The sequence below is a fragment of the Larus michahellis genome, chromosome 1 (genome assembly GCF_964199755.1).
Source record: "Larus michahellis chromosome 1, bLarMic1.1, whole genome shotgun sequence".
In the NCBI taxonomy this organism is placed as follows: domain Eukaryota; kingdom Metazoa; phylum Chordata; class Aves; order Charadriiformes; family Laridae; genus Larus; species Larus michahellis.
Genome location: NC_133896.1, coordinates 61,852,136 through 61,871,671, shown reverse-complemented (window position 1 = coordinate 61,871,671; position 19,536 = coordinate 61,852,136). Strand labels below are relative to the sequence as shown.

At 41.6% G+C, this 19,536-nt stretch overlaps 1 protein-coding gene across 6 annotated transcripts in view; it reads right to left on the bottom strand.

Moving 5' to 3' along the window:
• Window positions 1-9,236, bottom strand: part of GNPTAB (N-acetylglucosamine-1-phosphate transferase subunits alpha and beta) — a 48,156-nt gene extending 38,920 nt beyond the window's left edge. For 2 of the 6 annotated variants that reach the window (XM_074581804.1, XM_074581795.1), the window contains exons 1-2: window positions 9,020-9,236; window positions 4,302-4,387 (exon numbers count right to left, since the gene is read on the bottom strand). In XM_074581804.1, the coding sequence (XP_074437905.1) occupies window positions 4,302-4,387; window positions 9,020-9,136 (203 nt within the window). In that variant the 5' untranslated portion in view covers window positions 9,137-9,236. Of the gene's footprint in view, window positions 1-4,301; window positions 4,388-5,081; window positions 5,323-9,019 lie in introns of those variants that run through there. The other 4 variants (XM_074581814.1, XM_074581823.1, XM_074581844.1 and 1 more) reach the window with 4 other exon arrangements.
• Between the last annotated feature and the right edge of the window lie 10,300 nt (window positions 9,237-19,536).

Genomic DNA, 19,536 nt, shown 5'->3' with positions numbered 1-19,536 from the left:
AGCACAATAGACAGGAATACTTTGTACTCAGTTCATCACTGATCCTTGCTGAGCTAGGACACTCTAGAGGATAATGGTGGGTCATTCTGAGACAGTTTAAACATCTAAGAGGATGTCCTGCCTTCCCCAGCAGCACCACCCGGAAAGTCTCTCACCTCTGACATGCAACACTCTGCAGAGTTCTCTCATGAACAGTCTTCATTACCATCGGCAATAGAGACTAGTAAAAAAGGCTATTAAAGCAAGTGAACTCTTCACAGATCCACTAGTCTAATTGCTTAAAATTTATTCAAATACTCGATAAATTTTCTTAATGAATTTTTACAGCATACGTTGTTTGAGCAAGTAGCTGTTATCAAACATAATAAAAAAACCCCGCAATATCACACACAAATTAATTTATTGCTCCCAAACAGGATCAGTAACACTGTTAAGATTTCACCTTTTTGGTCTTTGCCAAAGCTTTGTGGTTGGTTTCATGGCTTCTTAAAAAGTATGAAGAGTTTATATTTTGAAAAGCATGTAGCGGCATTTTGCTTTAAAATTAAAAAGGAACAGGATAGTGACTTCTGCATGATCCTTTTCAAACACTATTTTTATTATGCAAAGTCTTTTGCAAATTGTTCAAGGTCAGAAAAGATCAAAAACTTTCTCCTTCAAATTCCATAGCTGCATCCTCCTTTATGTGGATTTATGCATTTGGTCTTCATCACAAATACCAGTCTGGCAAACAAATTAAACCCAAGATAAGCTGCCTAAGTGGGAATTATGTAACACCTTTCTGCAGAAAATCATCAACTTTCCTATTTGCTACTGATTTTAATATCAGCGAACATGGACTTTGGCAGCTTCCTTGGAGACTCCCAGACAATTAATGAGGCTTGTTTTGGATAATCCTTTACATTTTCCTCTTTCAAAAACATACCCATTTTTTAACTTGAAAACCTAAAAACATCAATAGGATCCTGCCTGAAGACAAAGGCAGAGCCACCAGCTCTCCCAGACCGGAGACGGGGACCTGTCACATGCTGCCTCTTCTATGCACCTGCCCAGAAGCATTTTCCATACCTGTGACATTTGTTTACACACGAGAGCTGTGCTCACAGCCAAGATCACTGCTAGAATACAAAGCCCCATTGTCTCAGCATTGCTGAAGGAGCACAGCAGCCTTTGGATCGCTCCCAAGCTACCATATGGCGATCTCCAACCTTGCTGAGCCTCTTTATGAATGACTCTAAGTCTATTATGCCCTTAAGCTCCCCACTGCGAACCTCCCAGCCCTCCTGCCTGTTACATCTCTGAAATTGCCCACCAACAGCAACGCAACTATTCCATTGCTATTCCCACTCCAGTACCTCTTGGCTCCCTAATTTGTGCATCTTTTCCTCTCTCCAGCCTCGCTCTGCTCAACTATTAATGGCTCCCCAACCACTGATGGCTCTCGCTTGCTGTACCACACTACAATCACTTTGTACATTTTAAAAGCTGAGGATTGTTCCTTCACATTTTGTTTCCATATATATTTTGGAGTTTTAAATATTATTTGACCATGCCCTGGAAGAGCAAAATTACACTTCAGCATTTTCCAAAATGCAGAATTTGCTGGTGGAAAGAAATAAAATAAGAGTTCTCGTCCAAGACTCTCATGCATGCAACTCCATTATTTAGTTTCCTTCTCTCCCTTTTATTTTCAAACCAAAACTAACTAAATTCAAAAATGGGTTTGGATGAAGCGACTTGGTAAAAAGCCCTGGAATTCTACTCCACTATCTCAAGCTGTGTAAGAGCCTGGACAATGTACATAGGAAGTTTAGCAGCTGATGCAACTACCTGGAAAGTGCAACAGCTGGGATGCCAAAGGACACTCGACAGGAGGGAAAAGGAAACCAAACCAATTGCTAAGCTTCAAGGCACAACAAGAAATCTTCCTTGGTTGGGCAGAGAACAGCATTCAATAGGTGTAAGTAATGATGCCAGCAACACCACTGTTTTTATGTTACTCAGGAGGAAGAGCTTTCTGAGTTTCTAATCATAAGGAGCTTGCCCACATGCACAAATTCGTCTGCATTTTACACTGAGATTTTCTTTATAAAAGTTTATAACACAACCGTTTAACAAGAACGGAGATGTTTCCTGGAAAGCTCCTAGAAGGTAACACTACTTTCATTCAGTTGAAGATCCATTAGTATTTTCTAAAGGCCGTGCAGCTTTTACTCTCCACTAAGCAGTGGATCTGCTTAATTTCCAAACCCAAAAGCTTCCTGTTCTCCAATTCTGAATATTTTTCTCTAGCACTAAAATAAGAAATTATTAAAATCAATGGATAAGCTAAGATCAAAACTGGAAGTCCACGATCCTCAGTTTATGTAAAAACCATGTGACAGCCTACATGTTGCATTGATATCAGCCTTAAAAATTCCATCAAACCACCATTGATACAGTGCATGCTGCAAGACAGGGTCCATCAGTGCATTCGTGAAGTTTGATAATAACAACAAACTGAATCCCTGACAAGGGACTTTTAAAAGTTAGTGGATGCCTAAGAGCATGTCGCTGCAAAGACTTTTGGTCGGTACGAATTTTTACAAGAAGTTTGTATCTGCACACAAATATCACAGCAAACCTCCCTGTCACGCCTGACGTAAGAGTATTAAAGGCATGTGGGTGAACCGGAGTAACTTAAGCACCCATCATGAAAACCTTAAGCTTTTGCTCAGGTAGCCAATAGCTCGCAGAAATGAACACTAGCTAAGGAGTGCTTTACACAACCAAAATGAAGTAAGAAAACACACTGCAGAAATGGGAACTGACTATACCTACATCACAACTGTAAGATCTGCGATTTTGTTTTGGACAAACTCGACAATTTTATAAAAGCACTTAATTATCACAAAGTCAGGCATTTTAGTACTGACAGGAACAAACTACCGTGCTTTCACTTCAGTACCGCAGAAACATGTAAACATTAAGCTAATTATCCATATGAGCTATATCACTATGTTTTCATCTGTCATCCTTTGGAAAATGGAGGAGGGGGTAAGAGGTGAGACTATAAAAGCGCGTAGGATTCACAACACCATGCAATGTACTTTTACAGAATTATTTCACGCCAGCTAAAGCGTGACAAACTGATCCAATCATTTCTAGTGTCCCATGATTCAGCAAACCTCAAGGCAGATTAAGCATCTGCTTTCAGGGTTTCTTGTTCCAGTTGAGTGTATCTACACTCAAGAGTCAGATGATATCTCCTTAGTAGCTTCTTCCACCTACCAATTCACAGTCCACTGACTTCCTGAGCAACAGACCCCATGACTATTCAGACACGAACAACAAAACCACAAGAAGTCACGTAGCAGTTAACACAACTGAAACAAACCATATGACTTGGTTTCCAACTTGCTGTGACTTCTCCTATGCACTCAGCTTTAAAAAGCTTCTTCTTACTAGCTTTGCAACTTCTCTGCTAAATAGCGTCCCTCATGAGACATCACAGAAAATGTAAGGTAAATGAAAAACAACTTTTCAAAACACTGAAAGTTGGAATTTTAAGTGCACAGGAACAGTACTTATATTTTCCTATCTTAATATGGAAAACATGTCATGTCCTCCCTTTATTGTTAACATTATCACCATTTTGATGTTTCGTTAGAGACTGGATCAATTAAATGCATTTAAAATGTAAACTCTGTTACACAACTAGAGCTTCCAAATGCCAAACATCTTCCAAGCTGGGGTATTAAGCACTAACTCACCATTTTAAAACCACTAAGTTTAAATTTGCTGAAGATTTAGAGTCATAGAATCATAGAACAGTTAGAGTTGGAAGAAACCACAAAGGTCATCTAGTTCCAACGCCCCTGCCATGGGCAGGGACACCTCCCACTAGACCAGGTTGCTCAAAGCCCCATCCAGCCTGGCTTTGAACACTTCCAGGGATGGGGCATCCACAACTTCCCTGGGCAACCTGTTCCAGTGTCTCACCACCCTCACAGGAAAGAATTTCTTCCTAATATCTAATCTAAACCTACACTCTTTCAGTTTAAAACCATTACAATAACGTCCTAATTTGTGCATCTTTTCCTCTCTTCAGCCTCACCCTGCTCAACTATTAATGGCTTCCCAACCACTGATGGCTCTCGCTTGCTGTACCACACTAAAATCACTTTGTACATTTTAAAAGCTTTAAAAGTTTAAAAACATACTCAACAGTATGTTACTTTCTCTAGAATATTTGATTTAAATTTTTGAAAATTCATTGAACAGTAAAATGTGCAATACTGTCAACTGCAAGTAAAGCTCACCGATTCTGAAACGATTTGCCAGCAACATTGTCTCTGTATGAATCAAACATAACATGATACTGGTCTCTACTCCACTCCAAGACAACCTGTAAAGAAAAAACAAACAAACAAACAAAAACACCACTTGATGTAACCACCTTCTAAAATTAGACACTTAAATTTCTCTTTTTGAAATTTTTAATCACAATCAACTTCATTCAAACTGATCTATGCATTAATGCACAACTGACCGGACCTTAATCCAAACTAAGTTATAATTACTCTGGGCCAGCAATCAGACCCAGAACTTAAAAGCACACTTGATTTAAACAAACTTTGTTTTTTCTCTGCAACAAAGGATTTCACGTTTTACAGACACACTTTTGAAGCTACTATTCATTTAGGTTACCTCCCCCTTGGCTCTTATCCTTTAAAAATTCAGGGACATTTTCCCAAAGCTGAGACCTAAAACAAATATATTTCAATACAAACAGGAAACCCACACCACCTCGCATAATTTTGCTCATCTTCCTTTCTATTCTCACAGAGGACATATTGAAGTACACACACCTCTGAAATCTGAGCTTTGCAAACAAACAGCCAGGCCAGAGCATATCAAATTATGCAAATTGACCTGGCCACAAACTTAAAACACAATAGCTCTTTCCCAATACAGGCGACGTCTTACATTGCAGCCAGACTAACCCAACAGCAAAGTATTTCCACGGGCTGCAGCCTTTCTTCCACCCCCCTGCACTTCTGACACTCCCCTTGAGCTTGACACGAGTCCACCCGACGTACAGTGAGCCAAGTCACGGAGCTAAACCAACAGAAAGATGAACCTTCAAAAACCAGAGCACTCTGTCTTCCTCTACTTGCTTATTGGAGCAGACGAGAAGTGGTGGGAACACACAGCTGAAGGCAGGGTTGTCTTCCCCACCTCCATCCAGCCATCAAGGTCACTTAGCTAAAACGTCAAGCTGCACCGAACTTAAATGCCCTTTGCCAGACGTCCCCATTCCTGGGCGCATTCATAAATTAGCTATATGGAAAAACAAACACAAGCCCATTCTTACTTTGGAAAGCTCCAAGTTTACATTCTGTTTCTATTCTTAAACGTACGTATATACATACACACACACTTAACAGAGGCACATAGTTACATTTTCATTAGTAACAAGTATCTGATACCATGGTTCTAAAGAGAAAAAAAGAAAAATAACCCAGACTTTTCAATGCTGAAAAGGCTTATTATGTTTGATATAGCAAAAGTAATTTGAGGTAAAAATAATACAAAACATTTAGACTCTACTCTGAGATAAACTTGCTATGTTATCTTTTCCAGTGAAAAGTCTAACCTTAAAAATTACAGCGGCATCTTGTGCTGCTTTAGAGATGAAGGGGTTGTGTCTTGTTTTACCTGGATATGTACAGTTCTTTATGTACTGGAGAGGAAAACAAAAAAACAAACCAGGAAAGCATAGTACTTACTTTACACCACTCTCCCTAGATTTAAATTTTACTATTGCTGACGCGTGCGACACACCCTCACACCCCCCCATTCCTGCCAAAGCTGCTAACCCTCTCTTTGTAACCAAGATCACATCTGTAGCAGTTAATTCCCCTTACACAAAGGACCCATGATTTCCCAGGTGACCATGAAACCTGCTCCCTTCAACACCAAAGTCAGGAAGTGTTACACTTTTTCATCTACAAGTCATTACGTCCTTCTGCCAAATACACTAGTTTAATACAGCACACACAGACAGACATCCACAAGAAACATTTCCCACTACTGATAATGTTGAATTGACACACACTGATCTGCTTCTAGAAGAAACAGAGAAGTATTTGAGTAATTTATCAGATGAATAATACAGCTCTCCAGAAGACAAACGTTAACCAGCGTTTTGCCAAAAAGACCTGGGACAGCTCTCTTTGGACACACATTTAGGAAAAAAGTTAATCTGTTCCTACCTGACATTTTTTTTTTCTCCTGTAACTGTTTCCTCCTGTTGCATTATTTGTGTTGCAATAATGCCTGGAGGCCGCTCTGCTTCACCTTTACACACTGATATTATAAAACCACTAAGGGAACAAAATTTTAAAGAAAGGGGAGAGACGCCCTCTATTAGGGGATACTGTATCAGGCAGGTGATAACAGTGGCTCTGGCATGTTCCAGTTATAAAACACCTAACAAAGCTGAGAGACCTACAAAAGGACGGACAAGACGGGTTTAAAACCAAACTGTCCTAAAACTCAATGCCCATCTTACAAATAGGTTACAGCATTGGCTTAGACCTGGCCACCCCATATGTTTTTTGCAGAAATGCTCCTGCATCATGCTTAATGCACTGTTATTCCATTGAGCTCAAGTTTTGTCTCGAAATAAAGCTTGTTTTCACCTTGAGGCTGTGAAGACATCATTACCAATCTCCAACTGTTTGCTTTAGCCATCCATTCTTATGCCAGCATTAATATTGATGTTAGCATGAATCTAAGCAAGCAGATCTAATTTTGCCTACTAGGACAAAAAAGCAGCTTTCTGGGGGTGCGGGAAAAGCAGAACTATAAACACACCAGGGTCTGATAAGTGTTGCCTCACGCTACTTTTTATTGCTTGACAGTTCCCCGCAGATTGTTAAAAACGGTTCACCTGATAAATTACTAGAAAGATTTCTGGCTTCATTTTCAAAACAGTCTTATATATTTTTATTAGGTGCTGCCTTGCAGACTGTACTGAAGAAGTGTTTTCTGTTCCCACTATAGTTGTCAGAAGAGGTCTAATAGCATTCATTCTCACAAGCCTAGATTCTCCTAAATCCTTAAACTCCCGCTGCTTCCCAAAACACACCACTGTAAATAATAAGAGAGTAAAACACGTGCAAACATCTCTTACCATGTTCATTTACCATCACTGTGAAAAAAAAAAAAAAGGTTTTTCTGTATTTCTGTATAGTCATTCCATAAAGGGTGGGCGTTCTGTTGCTGTTTTGTTTTGTTTGGGTTTTTTTAAACATTTCTGGTCACTTTTCTTTTTTCTTAACATGTAATTTAGAAAGTTTACTCCTACATGAATCTGACAGGCCTTTGCTAACTGTCTAAATAGTATCTAAGCTTTCCAAAGAGCTGTAAAAGGGCTAGAAGTAGCAAACTAAGATTTGGTAGGAAAATAATTCTGAGCCGTAATTTTGACTGATTATCAGTGAATTCAGCCATAACCTGGACAAATTCTGAAGTGTTTTAAAAAACCTTTAAAGTTCCAAGGAATCCTAAAGTTGAGTTTAAATCTCCATTCTGAAGAAAGGCAAAAGTATACTCAAAGTTTCACAGCACCAAGAGGAATACACCAGTCCAAGCTGACAATCTTGTACAAAAAGGTGGCTAAAAGTACTACACAATTAATTAATTCACTGATGACTATCAAGTGTTTCGGGAACTTGTGAACACTACCAGACAGGAGGGACGAAGTACTTCATGCAATGAAGATGTACAGCTACACAAAATAAAGCTCTAATTGTGCTACACTCCAGAGTTTCAGATCATACTCTATAGCCCTTCATTTCTTCTGTATCTGAAAGCACTCAAAGTAAAACAGGGAAGAAAAAAAAAAAAAGTAAAAAGAACTTGTCTTGAGAAATTTAGGAATCAGGAAATACCAGTCTGTCTGTATTTAACGCTGCCATCCTTTTACACTGACAAAAATACTTTCTTGAATTTCCTGAATATTCTCAAACGCTACACTGAAGCAGGATTGTTTTCTTCCCCTCCAGATTCTTTCATTGATGACTTTCACAACAGATAGGGTAACATGAAACGAAACTTTACAATATACTATACACCCATATAAAATCGTATCTAGAGAAAGTAGAAGTTATATTGCACCTTTTACATAATAATAGGCAAACCGAGTAGTAAGCAGCAAGCAATTTAATGCAGCCTATACTGAGCTGCAGGCAGGTTGGAGAGGTGACATTTAACTCCTGAAACTCTGGAAGGGAGAAAGATTCTGTCACTCCAGGTTGACGTTTGAAGGTGACATCAGCACAGGCTTTAGAACAGTCAAATAAAGTTAAAAAAATAAATAAATAAATACAGCAGTAATAAATCACCTGAAGTGGAAAAGATTGCACAAGACGAGAACAGGAGCCCCTGGAGCACGCAGGTCTCTCTCAGACAAGGATGTCAGAGACCACTTCACGACCCCCGGGGGGGAACACGTCACGCTTGCGTCACCCACGGTGTTGTTCCCCGCGGGGCGCGATTTACGCGCCCGACGAGCGCGGCGGCCGCCCCCCGGGGAGGGCCGGGACCAAGCCCTGACGGCCGCGCCAGGCCCCGGGCCGGAGCCCCTCCGCACGCCGGGAACGCGGGGCCGCTTCAGGACGGTCCTCAGCCCCGATTGTTGATACCCCGGAGCTGAAGGGGAGCACCAACACCGTGAAGCGCCTTTTCTCCCTTATGTCTTTATACATACACACGCATATATATAGACACACGCATATATATATATGACCGGCATTCACGCCTAAGCCGCTTGCTGAAGGAAGTCGCTGCTGACAGGACGTGACAACCACCCGGCTCCCGAAAGGGGGGACAAAAAAGCCCCGAACCACACTGGGCCGGGCGCCTCTCCCCGCCGGCACGGCCGGGGCTGCCCGGGGGAAGGGAGGGAGGGAGGGAGGGAGGGGAAGGGAAGGGGGGCAGCCAGGCCACACCGGCGCGGTGCCGTACTGACCTCCCCGAACTGCAGGGCGGAGACGATCAAGAGGACGAGCCCCCCGAGGCAGAGGCAGGGCCCATACCTGTGCGACAGGCAGGTATAGGTCTGGCGCTGCAGGAGCTTTAGCAGCATGGCCCGCCGGCGGCCGCCGCCTCCTCCCCCGGCGCGGCGCGGCCCTGCGCTGAGCGGCGCGGCCCGGCCCGCCTCACCGCCCTACCCTGCGCCGGGGCGGGCGAGCGGGCGGGTCCCGCCGCCCTCAGCGCCCGCCCCGCTTCCGGCGGCCTCGCGGCGCCGCCTGGCGGCAACGAGGGAACGGGCGGGAGGAGGCGGGAGCGGGAAGGGGAGGGGGCGGGCACCGGCATCCCGCCGCGCCGCCGTCCGTCGGGCTCCTCTCCGCTGCCCGCCGCTGCGAGGGGCGCTCCCCTCCCTCATGGCGCTGGGGGCAGCGGAGCTGCCGGCCGTGGGACAGAATTCGGGCGTTTTGATGTGTGAAGGGTGATCCTGAAATTACGGACCCGCACTACAATTTTCCCTCACCTCTCCGACTGCAGCCAGCGGAGCCGCACTGTCCTGTCCTGGTTCCACACACACACGTTTGCTTTCCCCAGCTAAGAGGGATCGGGAGGACTCTTGGATATCATAAAGATACAGTGGAGATATGTGCTGAGATTTCATTTAAGCACTTCCACGCATGTTTCGGCACAGAAATGAAGTGCGAGGATGGGTTCATGACAGGGGAACCACCAGGCCATTCATGGTGTTCTTCAAGAACTGTTCTTAAGGCAAAAACACCATAAAAAGAAACTAGTTAGAGGCCACGAGCTGACAGCAGACTCTGCAAGTCCTTAATCTGGATCAGGCTGGTTTCTGCCATGAAGTTCAGCCACCTACATAGGACACTGCTGGTATCACCACCGTCAAAAGTTTGGTCAGGCAGAGGCACTTGTGGTTACCAGAGTGAAGTAATGTGGCGTCATTGGCTCTCGTGAGGCCAGGGACAGTAGCACCCATCTCTGTAGTCCTTTATCCCTGCATTGAAAGGTCTTCTAAGTATTTCTTACAACCCACTACAGTGACTTTTCTGAGTAACAAACATCACCCTCGTGTTCTTATTTTTCCCTGTGTAAAGTAACAATGCCTGGCCGTTTCCAGAAGTCTGTCCTAGTATATTTACACAGTTGTGGTGTGAGAGGACTGCACCTGGCTGTACTTCTTGAAGTGCCCAAGAGCGCATGGCTCTTTGGCACAGCTCTCCCAATCCGCTGAGCCCTACTTCTGTTTACCTTTTTGGTGTCACAGTGTTTTCCTTTTCCGCAGAGGCCATTCCACCTCCTTACCCTGTGTTATCGGCGTGATTATACTTACTTGGCCTTTCATGACAACCCAGCCCTCCAGTCTCGGCACACAGAAGGCTCTAGCGAAGCTTTTGTCACCTCTTCTGTGCAGCCCGCATTTTCTCCCAACACATGCAGTCTTCTCCCTTCACAAGTTCTCACCAATGTGCCGAAGTACTGCCCTGGAGGAATATAATCTTTAGATACTTGCTGGTACTTCCCTCACCTGCACCTCCTGCCGAAGTGCTGTGCTATTATTATTGAGCTATTATTACTGAATGGCAGCGTCTCTTTGCCACCGCCTACAGCATTGTGGCTGCAATACTAGTGATGGTCTGGTATTGTGAGTCAACTGAGTGAGGTTTTCATTGAGAGCTGAGGTATAGCGTGTATGCAGATTATGAAAACAAAAACATTAGTTCTGGTGAACAATCCAGTGCAAATGCAGAAACAGGCTAAAATGTGCTGAAGTTATGAAGCTGAGAGACATAACACCAAAGTAAAGCAGAAAATCAGTAAGGGAAAACTGAATGACTTCAAGGCCTGGATTAATAATTAGTGCAAAGTGTGGGATGATAAATTTATAAAGACTAATAATTACTTCCATATAATACCAATGTGATAAAGCCATTAAAATTCATATAATATTTATATGACTTTGTAAGGTATCAGGCAAAGTATTCCAGAAGATACAGAGATGTTAAAAGCTACTGTACAAATCATGGTGGGACTATATCTGTCCTTGCTTGTGCAATACTCATGTTCAAGGAATAGATATTAAACTGTTAACAGTTAAATAACTGTTTATAACAACAGTTATATTATATATATATATAAAAACAACTGTTTATAATAACACTTAAACTGAAACAGATACATGAAAAGGAACAACCAGATCCTGCCTTCTGAGAAGACACTGAAAGATTTTGGCTTGTTCACATCACAGGAATGACGATCAGAAACTTATTTAAACTAAACACAATACTGTCACCAGGTTAAAACAAACAAACAAAAAAAAACCAAAACAAACCAAAAAAAAAAAAGGAGAGGAAAAACAGGTTCTGGAATATATTTGAAATAGGAATAGTAGGAATACCTATCAAGCCTTAAGAGAGAGCTCAGCCAGCTTGTGACAGGAGACAGGACTCTACTCCAGATGTTCCCCTATATTCCTAGTTTGCCATGGGTTCATACACTGTTGCCATCCTCAGTCCATCGAAGGTTTAATTATTTAGTGCAACATGGATGAACACAAGGTCACCATCCACTTGCTAATTAATTGCAAGTTAGAGAGTACACATAGTAGATGCAGATTCAAATCCCTTTTGAGAAACTCTGAATCCAAGTTGCTCAGATCCTTCTACGTCTGTCACTAGAAAATCTTCCAAAGCTCAAAACCAGAACCCAAATCAGGGACCCTGCATCGCTTTGCAACCGACTTTGTAAGCACGTCTCTGAAAGGGGCTGGGCTCAGGCCAGTCTTTTTTCACATTTTTTCTAATGCATTGCTTAGGCAGCTGCCCAGGGGAGTATCTTGCTATTGTATCCAAGAATGGGATACTTAACTTCCTTCATTTCCCCAGTCACTGTACGGGCAGATGAAGCCAGATATTCTGCTTGGAGCAATAAATTCCACTAGGTGTCAGGATATCTAAAAATTACATGCTGCTATTATAATCAAATGTATACTTAAGGGCCTTGCCAAATCACTATCCATGTAAACCACTGGGCTCTTGGAATAATCTACTTAACTGTACTTCTATTTGTATTAACTTAAAGCTGCACGTAGCAGCACTGGGCATGCCTTCTGTAGAATATGAAGTAATCTAAATAAGCAGTCAAATAATTATAAACACACTTTATCATGGTCCTGATTTTCTGCAAGTTGCCTTCACCAACATTTTCTATCTCTTCAATCTCAGAAAGCATTCTGAATTTGAGATGTTTTTCTTACTACAGTTAGACCTTCATTTCCAAGAGGGGGCAAAAGCAATTTCAAAAGGAAAGTAATAACTACTTCTTTTAAACGGGACTGGAGATATCCTGCAATGTTCAAAGACTTGAGGAAGACACGAGTTGCTGCTGTTCTTCTTCATGGCTATCCTGGTAAAACAGCAATTGACTGCTCACACTCTTCCTTCCTTAGAAAAGCTAAAGTATTGTGGAATACTCTTTCCAAATCTTTTGCATTCTAATTTACTGGGAAGGGAGAAGAGCTAAATACCTGAGGCAATAATGTAAATACCTTTTGTTGAGGCAGAAGACCAGAAACAATCAACCTAGCATCTCAAGCTTCTCTGTTAGCCAAGAATAATATTCACTGCACACTCCTTGAATCTTGCTCGAAAGCAAAGAGAATTAACGTCCTCACAGGCTTCCAGTGTTCGTCACTGTACAGTCTGTTTCACAAACATGAATTAATCTTGTAGCACCTCTGTGAAGCAAATATTACCGAGCGCAAAGGCAAAGACAAAATTCATGAAGTTTGATGCCTGCTTCCACTTCAGGACCGATTTTTCACAGTACAGGAGCAAACCAGTTCACTCTTAGGGACTTTGTTTGCATTTGTGAATGTTCAGAACTTCTGGGCATTCAGAGGTGTCTCAAGTCAGGCAAGCAAAAGTAAAAGAACACAGAGGTAATGACTTACCTGTGGAAAGTTTCTTTGAAGTGACCTGGCTATCATCGTAGAAGAATTTTGTAGCAGAGGCAGGGGCCAGTTGATATTTCCTTATTGTAATTAGGCATCCATCATTTCTATTCCTGCCCTATTCACAGGAGATCTTCTAAGGACTTTTGTAAAAATACTAGAATTTCTTCTACACAGCTGTGAACAGGTTCGCCCCATGTACTGAAGGATGGAGTGAAGAAAAGAGCAGCCAATTACTTCACCACTCACTCTTGTAATGCACATGCTCAGAAGAATTAAAGTCCTCAAAAGCTGCTACAAAAGTGCCTAAATTCCTATCAATTTTAGTGGCAATCTAGACAACTGCCTAAATGCATGCTGCATAATTACCTTTGTGCATCTGGTCTAAACAGTCTCTTTCCAGTGACACTTAAGGAAAAAAAAAAAGTAATAAAGGCAGTTTTATTAGCATAAACATCATCCAGAAATCCTCCTAATTTTTCCTTGGTTGTCAATACCTACCATTGAAATAGTGCAAAAATGGCATGTGTAAGTGTCCAGGGCAGCTTTGTCCTGTTTAGCAGAAGATGAATAACAGTGAGGACTTGCCATTGTGGGCTTCGGGGCAGGTTACATGAGCTCCTGGTGAGAAGCATGTGCATTGTTAGTCACAGTGAAAGCGGCGTTGCCAGGTCTTCACAACTAACATGGTCTGTGGCACCTGGGTTTAAACTAGGTGAGTTGCAGCATGACATTTTGGAAGCCGGACACACGTGCTGTCCCACCAACGGGCACCTACGGCCCCTCTATACAGCTCTGGCCCGTTTCTTCCCTGCCAAAGCCCCTTCAAAGGTTTCTCTGCTAAACTTGCATGTCCATTTACTATATATGCATACTTTAAGGGCCAGCTCCTCTAAGAAGTTACATATCTTCTGTGCCCCTAGGAGCCAACAGAGGACTTTGGAGAGGGCTGCGACCCAAACAGCAGTCAAAGCAGGCTGCTGTGCTTGTCAGCATTTTGAAGGGACACATTGTCACTTTCTGTGGAAAGAAAATGGGAGACAATAGGGCTTTGTAGGACTTCTCTCGTCTCCCACCAAAAAAGTATATCTCAATGTTCATATCTATGCTTCTGAAATCCTATTTAAAGCAGTAGCCTTAGGCATACTGGAATGAGTGTCTCAGTACAGTGAAGTGAATTTGATAGTACCACTATCTATCAAATACAATAATTAGATCAAAATTAGTCATTCAGAACATAACAGTAAGACGGTCACTGGGCAGTATTCAAACCTTCAAAAAATAATCTCATTTTGACTTGCCATTTATAGAGATCTTAGCCTTTGATAAGACTCAATCCCACTAACATTACCTCTAAAACAGAGATTGGATATACGTGATCATGGTGTCAGTTTCTGGGAGATGATGTTGGTCCCTGATGCTATGCCTTGTAAGAATTATCTTTAAATCAGTCTGCGGGAATTTTAGCCTCACAAGTGAATGCAATCTGATTATATGCAGCCAGTGAGAGTTTTCACTCAGTAGTGCAGCCGAAGTGGAAATTTGAAAATCGTGCTCGGTTCTTCAGTGTGTCACTGGTTTTGAAAATCCTCAGGTATTCAGCTCCTAACCCTCTGGATAGGTATGCAAGGAACACTTATGATTTCTTACTTGACAATTTTGTTGATAGAATATAGAATCCTTCGTTTTGCTTCAGACCCCATTTCTCTACTGGCCCCATTTCAATACAGGGAAAAACAGTTTCTTATCTCTTGAACAGCAACCAGTCATCCTACTCTTTCCACTTCTTTTCTATTTGTGCAGATACTAGAAAGGATATTTAAAATAAGCTGAATAGCACGGCTGATAAATATTAAGTATTATTAAAGAAAAAAGGAAAACATTAATATCTTAGAAACAGAAGAAAAAGCAATGACTGGAGAGCAAAGGACTGGCAAAATGGCATTTTGAAAATCTCTGAAAGTGAGCACCTAGATGAGGGTGCTGCAGCATGTGAACCCAGCACTGAAATCAAATTTTCAAAGCATAATACTTGCCAACATTTTACTCCAAAAGACGCCATATTTTCTGAGCCCTTCAAACTAAAATAACAAACGCCTGGAGAAAGCCAGAAGAAAACTTTTGAAACTTTGCTGATAGGTGTACAATGTCAATGTGATTAAATTAGCCGGCAACTTGGCCTGGTCCACTTCTTCTACAGAATGTCAACTGCTCTGTCTTCTGTAGAAGAAGGAATGAAGATCCATTAAGAAATGAGTTAAGTTAATCAGGGAGTCAGGCTGCAGCATATTAGGCCAGGCCAGGCCAGGCCAGGCCAGGCCAGGCCAGAATAGAATAGAATAGAATAGAATAGAATAGAATAGAATAGAATAGAATAGAATAGAATATTTTAGTGGGAAGGGACGTACAACAATCATATAGTCCAACAGTCTGACTACTTCAGGGCTGACCAAGTTAAAGCATGTTTTTAATTTTAAGGGCATTGTCCAAATGCCTCTTAAACACTGACAGGCTTGGGGCATCGGCCACCTCTCTAGGAAGCCTGTTCCAGTGTTTGATCACCCTCTCGGTAAAGAAATGCTTCTTAATGTCCTGTCAGAACCTGCCCTGGCACAGTTTTGAACCATTCCCATGCGTCCTACCACTGGATCCCAGGGAGAAGAGATCAGCACCTCCCTCCCGACTTCTCCTCCTCCTCAGGAAGCTGTAGAGAGCAGTAAGGTTGTCCCTCAGCCTCCTTTTCTCCAAACTAGACAAGCCCAAAGTCCTTAGCTGTTCCTCATAGGACATTCCTTCCAGGCCTTTCACCAGCTTTGTTGCCCTCCTCTAGGCGCATTCAAGGACCTTCACATCCTTCTTAAATTGTGGGGCTGAGAACTGCACACGGAACTCAAGGTGCGGCTGCACCAATGCTGAATACAGCAGGATAATCACCTCTTTTGACCGGCTGGTGATGCTGTTTTTGATGCACCCCAGGATGCTGTTTGCCCTCTTGGCTACCAGGGCACACTGCTGGCTCCTATTGAGCCTGCTGCCCACCAGCACCCCCAGATCCCTTTCTGCAGGGCTGCTTTCCAGCCACCCCTCTCCCAATTTATACTTGTGCCTGGTGTTACTCTGTTCCAGGTGCAGAATCTGGCATTTTTTCTTTGGTTTTTGTTTGTTTGTTTGTTTGTTTGTTTGTTTTTATAGCGAGTCCTTGCTTTTTAAAGGGATATGCTCCTAGCAATAGGCAATAACAATTTAAATAGATTGTGGCCTTCATACCAAATCATATCTGTATGTCTGTTCCCAAAGTCCTTAATAGAGTGGATGAAAAGTCTCCCCAAGCCATGATTTAATATATATAATGTGTATTAAAATTATATGTTATATAAGTATAATCTTATTTTTTAAGTATTAAATTTCATCATGCTTTTGGAAAAATATACAGTTAGACTTCATTATCCTTAATATTCAACTGTCACTTGACTAGAGCAGAATAGAATAGAATAGAATAGAATAGAATAGAATAGAATAGAATAGAATAGAATAGAATAGAACAGAACAGAACAGGACAGAACAGAATTTCTCAGAGTAAAGTCTGGTTCTCTGAAATGTTTGATTATTCTAAAGAGTAAAAAGGTATTATTCTGTATTTTAACACTAAAAACACAGGGCCTTTCATACACTGATGTCATTGTTACATAATAGTGCTGGAATTTATGTTTCTTTTGTTAATCCTACCAAGTTGTAATAGCACAGTGAACAGACTGTATGGATTTGATGGTTCGGATGGGCAGGGTAGTCTTTTAAATCCACTCAGCAGCACACCTGGTGGAAAAAAATGGAGGTGCCTTTAGTGATGAGCAGAGGTCAAGAAGATTTTTGTGGCTGTACCAAATGGCATGTACTTTTTACATGACAGTGGTAAGATGGAGACTCAGAACGTCAGAAGAGGATTTAATTTTGGTTAGTTAGCTCTCAGTCACCTGGTAGGGATCACAGTACCAAATAGAAGAATGAAATAAAGGACCTCTTTAGGAAGAACAATTTCCTTTGTTGCTTGGAAATATACTTTAAATGCCTAAAAATGCTTAAGAAAATACAAAGAGAGTAGAGTGGAAATAATTACTACAAGGTCTTTTTAGAAAGCCCTATAACTGTTGTTCTTCATATTTGTTTCATGCCTATCTTATTTCAGAACATGATAAGAATTCATCATGATTCCTTTATTTTCATGTACCCTACAACTACAGTGAATTATTCTGTTATCCCCAGGAAAACTAGACTTTGAATTCGTGCTCCACGAGCCTCCAAGGAACAACCTGAATCCCCTAGGGCCCACCCAAGGAGAAGGACCAAAGGGGTCTTCTCCAGCAGGGTGGTGGTGGGTGGCCCTATAAGATGGAGCAACCCACTCAGGTGGGCTCTAATGGGCAGGCTCTGGCCACTGCTGTCTATGGCACCAATTCCCACCTCCCACTGAACCCTGGATTCTGATTTCACTGCACTTTTACTGAACAAGAACAATCCTTCTGCCTTTGTTCCATATTATTTGTGGTCTTACCAGAGCAAGGCACAAGCCTTTGATATAAAAGAACTATGAAGGATGTTGGCAAAGGCCTAGAAAGGATAGAAAAAAGAGTTTGTTAAAACTGAAAAGATAAAATTGGACAAAATATTTAGGTTTTGTAAAATTACATTTTACTAAGTAAGTCTGTTTGTTACATTTGCATCGGCTTGAAACAAACAGTTCCAACATAAAAAGATTTTGCAGTATTACACTGAAGCACATGTAGCTGCTCTCTGTGGCCTTGTTAGACCTGGGTGTCAACTGCGACCAGACACAAAAGAAGGAAGTTTATGAAAGGAGCAAACAGTAATGCAGCCAGCAATGTGCAAAGCACTGTATAAACAGGAAGGAATAGTTGAATGCCCCATATTTAGCAATATGCTGCAGTAAACGCAGACAAACCAACATCTGTAAATTGTTCTGCGAAATCTAGTTTAACATATGAAAAAAGGATCTGATTTTTCAGCAGTGGGTATTCCCCATTTCCAGGAGGTTTTGTGTTGAAAACAGCACATCGTTAGCCACTTCTGGTGTTGAGAAAAATATATTTTTGATAGCTTTTCCTAGGATTGATCAAATTCTCTCAATTTAGACTCTAAGTCTTTTAATCCTTTTACATCCTAATTGGATTCAAGGTCATTAATTTCATTACTTCTTTTTCCTCTTCAGCAAGCAACTTAGCGTCTGTTACTGTGTTCTACTAAGAAAACTGAAGGTACTTCTCTCAGATGGCAAGGCCACAGAAAAAGCTACCATTTTGCTTTGAATGATTGCCTTTTCCCTAAAAATGTTCTTCTCTAAAAGTGTAGGGCCAAAATTATTAAAATGCTACAGCGAAATTCTCCCACTACCTGCTTCAGTATGTTGACTACCTCATTTAGAGTGAGGGAGAACAAAGCTACTGCAGAATGGTTCATCTGCAGCTGAACAGTCTCTTTCTTGCCCTTCATAGCCCACATTGGTCTACAGAAACAAAGGTTTCTCCCACTAAACCCTTTCTTTTGAAAAACATCACCTGAAAAGAAAGTGAAAATAAAGAGTAGAGGAGTTAAAAATATACATTTTGAGAGCTAATCTTCTCTAGGAATTCTGGAATAAAACTTCTCAGATCTCAGCATTATCGGCAGATATTGATCCGAATTTGTCCTGCACCCCAGGAAGCTTCTGTCCTTTTTTGGAGAGAAAACTACACAATTTCAACTCAGTAGTTACCTCTCTTTGTTCTTAAGGGACTCGTCAATATTTTTGACTTGCCCACTCTTTTTGACAGCTGAGAAATCTTCATCTATATTTTGGTTAGGCGTTTGGTTAGATATTATCATGTAGCTAAATATAGAGGAAACCAAAACAAACCGAGCAAAATAAATCGTCTTTTCTCTTGAACAGTAACACCTGACAACTACTTTACAACTAAATCACATTACCTGACAGAAATGTTAACATAATGCTATGAATGCCTCACAGCATAAGACTTCACAGATATTGTAAGTTGTTATTATTGCCATTCTGAACTTCATGTCAGAAGTGAGAATAGTTTACACATGCTATTGTTACTGAGAGGAGGTTACAGACATTTGGCATGTGACCAAAGAGGAAGGGAAGAGATCCTACAAACCAGCTTGAACCCTTCATCTGCAGAAGTTACAGGTTGTGTGTTTGATTCCACCTGCAAATGTCCTTCTGGCACAACCTGTGGCTGGCAACTGTTTCCTTCTTTCCAGCCAAGACCATCTTTACCATAGCGGTCCCCAGCTGCTGCACAGCTGTCACACCCTCCTTTCCTTATTTCACCATACATTGCATTTCTCTTTACAAGCAACAAATTCTTCCTCTTCTCTCTCACTTCATTCCCTGGGAAGATCTAGTTCTGCTTATGAGCAATTGTAAGTCTGTGAATTCAAAAGGGTATGTCGTTATAGTGGAGCTTCCTGGCTATCCAGGTCTGGTTACATATAAATAAATCCAACAAGTAATCTCTGAGTGCAAAATCTGC